The 7,615-nt window shown below is 65.0% G+C and overlaps 1 protein-coding gene across 1 annotated transcript; it reads right to left on the bottom strand.

The window, feature by feature from the left end:
* Positions 1-250: 250 nt before the first annotated feature.
* Positions 251-2,409, bottom strand: FNDC10 (fibronectin type III domain containing 10). Its single transcript, XM_009446521.5, has one exon. The coding sequence runs from the start codon at positions 2,258-2,260 to the stop codon at positions 1,580-1,582; it is 681 nt and encodes a 226-aa protein (XP_009444796.2). The 5' UTR covers positions 2,261-2,409; the 3' UTR covers positions 251-1,579.
* Positions 2,410-7,615: the final 5,206 nt, after the last annotated feature.

The following is a 7,615-nucleotide window of genomic DNA, read 5'->3' as shown; positions in this document are numbered from 1 at the left end:
CCCCTTCCCCCGCCAACACAGCTGGCCCAGGACAAGAAGGTGCAGAGACAAACAGGGGGCACCCTGCCTGTCCTGCTAGGAACTGCAAGGCAGCGTGCCGCACACGCTGCCTGGGCCAATGCCACCCAGGCCAGGAGAGGGTTTGGGGCCAGACACCAGCCCATACCCAAGGGTCCCAGGGGATCTGGGGAGAAGGGGAATCCACCTTTTCCTTCCCTCCCACCTCCCAAATAACACACAGACAGCACTGTTGGTCTGAGAATGATGGACGTTTAGAGACACTGGCGCCAGGTTTGCGCCTGACCGGCGCCACGCAGGGGTGGGCGGAGCAAAGACACAGAGGTGGGCTACAGGTGTCACGCGGCACCAGCCAGGGCCCAGGGTGGCTGGGGTGAGGATGAGTGTTCGGCCAGTGACCAGGAGGAGTCAGGTCAAGTCCAGGTGGTCAGTGCCAGGGGCTCCAGGAGGGGAGGGCAGTGCCATAACCCTCCTGGTGTCCAACGTCACCAGGCGGTCGTCACAGAAAGCAACCTCGGCCCGCGGCCCGGGTCTGCAGCAGGTGGGCAGGGTCAGCTTTTCTTCCATGGCGGGTGGCATTGTCTGGGCCGGATCCTGGCTCTCCACCCCTGGACATGCAAAGGCTAGGGGTGGTGCTGTCAGTCACACCGTTGCCACCAAGGTCCCCTGGGTCGGCTGAGGCTTGGGATCCAGGCCGCGGTGGAAGGTCGGGCTGCTCAAGGCCGGTATCTAAGCTTCTGCCCTGGGACCCAGTGGTGATGGCTGCCATCTGCCCCCATTCCCACAGGGTCCTAGTCAGAGGTCGCACACACAAAAGGGGTACCCGGCCCTGGAGAACCACCAGCTGCCCGGGGTCTGAGAACACTCACCCTGGCCGCTGGGCCAGGCCTGCCAGGCTCCCGGCTGGTCCAACACCCTAAACGGTACAGAGCACTGCAGGCCCTCACCTCATGCTTCTGCAGCGCTTGAGGGTGAAGGTGTCTCCAAGGGGGCGCTGGTCAGATGCATGGAGAGGCCGGCCAATCTCAGGGCCACAGACCCCCCCTGGACAGCAGAGGGTGTTGGCTCCTGCAGTGGGCCCGAGATACTAAGGCACGAAGCTAACCTAAGCCCAGTGGGGTGGGGCGGGGCAGGACAGGCTTGGAGAGCTGCGCCCCAGGCCTGCAAAGCACAGTGACCGAGCAATGGCGACGGTCTATCTGGGACAATTTGGCACAGGATGGAGGTGCGGGGTGAGCCGGAGTGCCCATGGCTCTTGCTGGAAGGGGCTCCATGCCCTGGCCGCCTCTATGAAGGCCTGCGGAGAGAGGGGAGAGCCCTGGATGCGGCTGGCACAGCAGCGCAAGCCCAGGGGCCAATCCGGGGCCAGAGTCTGGGAGTCTGACGCCCGGCTGGAAAGGGCGTGTGATGATGCCAAAGTGCCGGAGCCGTCGCCGGCAGGTCCCCCTCCGCGGGGATCTTAAGGAGGCAGCAGGAATGACGAGAGGAGAGCGGGCGGAGGACCTGGGAGCTCAGGCGCCCTCAGGCAGGTGGCGCAAAGATGGGCGGGCGGCCTCGCGCTTCAGGGGTGTCTGCGCAGGCCGGGGCGCGCGAGGGCCGGGCGCATGAGGTTCTCGGTGATGTAGGCCACCAGCAGGCAGATGACCACCAGCATGACGCAGATGGAGCCGCCCACCGCCGTCATGGCCACCACGATGTCCTGCATGCCGGCCGGCTCGGCGGTGAACTCCACGCACTCGGCGGGCTCGGGGGTCTCTGGGGCGGCGGCGGCGGGCCCAGCGCGCAGCGGCAGCGGCTGCAGGCACAGGCGGTAGAGGACGCCGTCGTGCACGTCGGGCAGCAGGTAGTCGCGGCAGGAGGCCCCGAGGAGCACGCGCTCGCACGGGAAGCGCGTGTAGGCGCCGCGCCACGAGCAGTTGAGCGCGAAGGCGCGCACGCGGCGCGCGGCGGCCGGGGCCAGGCGCCACTGCAGGAGGACGCTGCGGTTGCGCAGGACGCTGGCGCGCAGGGAGCGGCCGGCCGGGGCGTGCAGCGCGCAGCCCGGAGCCTGGCAGCGGAAGCCGCGCGCGGGGCTGCGGAAGCACAGGCGCCCGCCGCCCGCCTCGGGGCCCTCGGGCAGCACCTTGTAGGGGCACCAGGGCGCGTCGGGGGTCGGCTCCCAGCCCGGCGGCGTCGGGGCGGCCGCGGCGCAGGGCGGCGGCGCGCAGGCGGCCAGCAGCAGCAGCAGCGGCGGGGCGCGCATCCTGCGGCTGGGCCGGGCGCGGCGGGGCCACGGGGCGCGGCGCTGGGTCACGCGGGCCGCGCCGCCGCCGTCCCCGCTGCCCGCTCCCCGCGATCCCCGGCGCGCCGCGCCCTCCGCCGCCGCCCGCTCCGACCCGCCCCCGCGCCCCGTGCGCGCTCGGACCCGGCGCGGCGGCGGAGGCGGGGCCGCCCCTCGCCCCGCCCCCCTTAACCCTCGCCGGGCCGCGGCCTGCGGTTGCGGGGGTTCGGGGGTGAGGGGGAGGAGGGGGACGCAGCGAGGCGGCCGGAGCGCCGGTGGGGCTGGGGTGCGGGCAGGGGCGCGGGGTGCGGGCAGGGCCGCCGCTCTCCCGGCTTCCCGCCTAGTGAGCGCACCTTGGACCCCTGCGGCTTTTCTGAGCCGAAACTCACGGGCTGTGGCCGGCTTCGTTTCGCGTCGTGCAGCTCCGCGACCGCCCGTGGCCACACCAGTCGGGGACTTCGTGCTTTACGATGGGGGTGCAGCGGTCTGGCACGCGCAGGACCCCGGGCCTTGCACCCCAACTCTGGCCGCCCTGGACCCGCGGCGGGGACCCGCGCAGTCAGGGTACCTGCCCATACCGATGGGGTGGGGACCAGCACGGAGACTTTCCTTCACTCCGCGGCTTCTGTTCCTTTCAGGACGGACAGCGCCCACCCGGAGGAAAGCCTGACAGACGAGACTTCGCAAGGTGAGAACTCCCTTCGCTCCACACGCAGCGGAGGCAGCTGCAGGGCGCCGACCTTCCCTGCCTCATTGCTCCCCCTCCTCCTCCAGATGCGCTCTGGGGGGCCCTCCCGATGGCTGCGGGGAGGTCAGGGCTGGACAAAGGGAATCCAAAAAGCCCACCCGGTGCACTGAGTAGGTGGCACCGACGGGGGAGGGGAAGGCGGGACGCACCCCAAGACCCCTGCCCCTCATTCCCGTCCCTGCATAGATCACCCAGCAACCAGGACACCCCTCCAGGACCAGGACTACAGCCAGGGTCTGTGTATGCAGACGTGGCCGGGCCTGGCCGGCCTGCCCTAACTGGAAAGGAGGTCAAGCCGCGCACCTAAGGCTGGGCTGGCACCTCCGCTGAGCCAGCTCTGGGTCTGCAGGGGTTGGGGGGGGGTCTCTGGCAACTGGACCCTGAGTTCCTGCAACCCCTTCCTTTGCTCTCCTTGCCTGGGGGGAGAGTGAGGAGAGACTGGCTCTTCTGCTCATGGTGTCCTTGGTCCCCGACCTCTGGATGGCCATGTCTCCACCCCCCACGGAGTCACCACCCAGCCTCACGAATTCCTGGTCATCTTGAAAAACCCAGTGCAGTGGTCAGGTCCCCACAGGATCTCAGGGGCTCTGCCAGAGCCCCGGTCCAGCGGTCAGGCCCCCACCAACTGTGGTCACGGTGCACCTCCGTCCCCGGCATGGGGGGCCCTGACCCCCTACACCAGCCTGTTGGGCCCCTGGCAGGGTCTGCTGAGGCCTCTGCGCCTGGCACAGCTCCCACCTCTGCTTAGGAAGGGCAAACCCTGGGCTCTGACTCTTGCCCCAGCGTTGTGAGGTGACTGAGAGGCTGCCCCAGGAAAGCAGAGAGTGATGGTGACTCAGGGGACCCCCATGTCCTTGCCCAGAACTCCCCAGGGGTTCAGCCGACCTACTGCCACCAGTTCCCAGTGGAAGCCCCTCAGCCCCCAGGTGTGAGGGCATGGGCAGTGGGGCAGGGCAGGAGCCTGGATGATGGTATATGGGGTGGGGGGGCCCCCAACTATCTTGGCATGTTGGCCTGAGGACAGCTGGGGCCTTCACCCTGTGCCATGACCATTCCAGCTTCTTGTAGCAGCACCTCCATTTCCCTCTGGGCAGCCCCCTTTATCCATCCTCAGGTCATGGGGAGCTTGGGTGGGGCTGACACTCCCCTGCCTAGGAGTTGGCAGATGACCTGGGCCCGGCCAGCCAGACTGGACCCCTTAGCCTCAAGGCCTTTGCTGAAGCTCATGTGAGAGGGGCGACTGCCCCTGACAGGTGTTGGATTCCAGCTGCTGTGGCCTTGAAGGTGGGTGGTGGGAAGAACGGGAGAATGAAGCCAGCCTTGGGAGAGGTAGGATGCCAGCCCGGCCCAGCTGCTTCCAGCATCTGGATCCAGCCTCACCTGAAGCCAGCCACCTCCTGGACTGCAAAGTCATTGTCAACACCGAAACACAGGGTTTCTGACCATTGCAACCCAGGGTCCCGGGGTGTCGTGGCTGCAGACCCTGCAGACCCCTATGAAGATGGTCCTGCCTGCCTTGCATCGGGCCTCTAGCTAGGGACTGTGGTTGCAGACGTAGTTCTGGGACTGAGCTCCTGGTGAGAGGCCAGTGGCGAGGGAAGAGGGACCAGCAGAGAAAAGAGTGGAGCCTCGGGCTGCTAGCAGAGTGGCAGAAACCGAGTCTGCGAGAGGAAAACATTGTTTCCCGCCGCCTCCTGCTGAGCCATGGGGACCCAGGTATTGCGAAGTCCAGCTGAGGCCAACCCTAAGGAAGGAAGGAGGGAAGGGGACAGGGAGGGGCGAGGAGGAGAGGGAGGGAGTGACCTCTGCTTAGCACCTGCACTTGAGCAGCGGTGGCCTTTAACGCGCACACGCTTCGCCACCTGGAGCGCCGTCTCCAATGCTGTTTGTACACACACCAGCGTTCTGACAGTCGCTAAATGTTTTCTTTAAATGAGTTCACTTTTTCACCTAGAGTGCTTTCTAAAAGCAGACCATGATCGTGAATAGTATCACTTCCATAAATAGAAGGTGTCAGAAAAATAACTATCAGACGTTTTCAGCTTCTTGTCTTGCTTGGAAGCATCAGACGGTCTCTGAAATGCTGTCCCTCTGCTCCCCAGGTTGGCCCATCCTCTGCCACAGCTTGAGCCCCACCCATGGGGTCCCTGCTTGATGAGTGCTTCCCCTGTCCTCTCAGACCCTACTTCTGCCCCCGGAGGGGTGTCTGTCCAGGGGACCCCTCAGAGGTCCCACCCAGCCACTCCTGATCTCCCCACACAGGTGACTGGGCCACGGGGGCTCGTGGGCAGCCCTGGCCAGGGCTCAGTCCTCACTGTAGCAGGGAAGCTGCCGGCCCTCTAGGCAGGCCGCCCTCTGGGAACCCCTCTTCTCTCCAACTGCCCCAGCTCCAGGACGGGTTGGAAATGCTTTTGCCTGGCAGGGGAAGGCTGGACCAGTAACGGTGGAAGTCTCCAGCATCAGTGGAGACATGGGGGCGGGGGAGCTTCCAGACGAGGTGTCCTGCTGGCCATGGCCTTGAGGGAACCTTGCAGCTGGCACGGGATCTGCTGGGACTTGAGCATGTGGATCCCTGGGGACCTGGGGAATGGCTCCGATGCTTAGGAGCTGTGAGGATGAGAGCTCCAGGGCAGCAGCCACCCGCTTCTCATGGCCCTGCCGACCTGCAGCCCCTTTACCCTGGGAGCTGGGTGCCAGTGTCAGCATCCTGGCACACACGTGTCCCTTAGGGCTCCCGGGAGCCACCCTTTCCTGCCCCTGTGGGTCTCCCATTTCTCCAGCAGCAGTGACCGCTTTCTCTTCCAGAAATGTGCCCCTGTGAGCCCTTCACAACTTCTGGTCATGCCTCCAAAATTCCAGGGAGGGGACAGAGCCCCTGGTGGAGAGGTGGGTGCCCCCACCCTCACTGCTTCTCCGCTGGTGCTGGGTAGGAGTGCCCCATTCTCACCAGATCCTGGGCTCGGAGCCCGGGCCAAATACTGACCTCAGTGGGATCAGAACCTGAAAGCCCCTCTCTGGGGTGACTTTCTCAAGTGCTGTCCTCAGTCTCCCTGGGCTCTTGCAGGACGGGGTCCCAGTCCCTGCAGATGCCTCAGCCCAACCACTGAAGCAGATGACACCTTGGCCCGGGCATCTCTGTGGCCCGAGCTGGGGGAGGAGGTGACCTCCTGGGTCCCATCCCAAGAGCATCCACAGCGGCGTCGCCCGTGGAGGGGTGAAGCTGAGGGGCCCCACAGACCCCAGGCCCAGGGCTCGGTGGCTGCAAGAGCTGGGAGGAGTCCCATCCTCCGGGGCCTTCAGAGAGGGTGGAGCGGACTCTTTCCCAGCAGCTGCCCGTTTCCTGCAGTGCTGGCTGCTTGTTACCGTGAAACTGACAGGTACCCCAGAGCTGAGCCTGTGCCTGCCAGAGCCTTCATCCAACTAACCCCCGATCCTTTGGGCCCTTTCTTTCACTTCTTTCCTTTGCTTCTTCTTCTTCTTCTTCTTTTTTTTTTTTTGTAGAGGCAGAGTCTCCTGCGTTGCCCAGGCTGGTCGCACACTCCTGGCCTCAAGTGATTTTCCTGCCTCGGCCTCCCAAAGTGCTGGGATTACTGGCATGAGCCTGGCCTGCAGCGTTTTGAAGCATGTTTCTAGGGCAGGTGGTCAGCAGACCGGAAGCCACGGCCCCACCACCCAGGCCTCTGTTTTCTCCCTGGTAGAGCAGGGATGCAGCAGCCCCAGCTTCCAGGTTCCCCCTGCGGAAGCCCAGCCCACCCAGTTCTGAGCAATGGGGGTTGGGCAGTTTCTCCAGGCCCAGTGGTTCCATTAGACCCAAGTAGACTGGAGCACAGTGGACTCTCGGGACTCACAGCGGACCCTCAGGGCTCACGGTGGACCCTCGGGGCTCAGAGTGGACCCTCAGGCCCTCACAGCAGACCCTTAGCACTCATGGTGGACCCTCGGGCTCACGGCGGACCCTCAGGTGCTCAGATACTTTGCACTTAGGAAAGGAGCTATGCCTCTTGGTGGCCAGGTCACGTAGGAAATGAGCCTAACCTGGAACCCGCCCCTTGACTACCTGACCTCTAGTACAGACAGGCGGCGAGTCGGCAGGTGAGTGGCAGCAGCCAGGCCCAAAGGGCCACTGACCACTGGCTGTCCCCTGGTGCAGAGAGGAAAACTGAGGCTCAGAGGGCGCATGAGGCCAGGAAGTAGAGTCAGGTCCCACCGAGGGGCTTCTGCTGACCCAAGACCCTGTGGAGGGAACCTGGAAGTGGAGGGACCTGCAGGTGCCCCGTATTCCCCCCAGGGGCTTGCCATCTTCCTGCCCTCCCAGCGCCCAGGAGGCTGAGCCTTGGCAAGATGGCAGCTTTTGCCTAAATTGCATCAAAGTGAGCAGAAAGAGTGGTGAGCAAAGTAGAATCTGCTTGTTTCCGAGGATCAGCGAGAAGGCACATGTGAAGCTCACCCCGGTTCTGTCTGTTTCTGCTCTCGTACGAAGACCCCATATGGAGCCAGTGACAACCGGGGCCCGTGGGGAAGGCAGGACGAGGACTGGGCCACGCTGCTCAGCACAGGGTCAGCTGGCTGGACTAGGGTCGGCTGGCCAG

The sequence above is a fragment of the Pan troglodytes genome, chromosome 1, assembly GCF_028858775.2.
Source record: "Pan troglodytes isolate AG18354 chromosome 1, NHGRI_mPanTro3-v2.0_pri, whole genome shotgun sequence".
NCBI classification, from domain to species: domain Eukaryota; kingdom Metazoa; phylum Chordata; class Mammalia; order Primates; family Hominidae; genus Pan; species Pan troglodytes.
The sequence above is the reverse complement of the archived record's forward strand: the minus strand, read 5'-3'. Positions and strand labels throughout refer to the sequence as shown.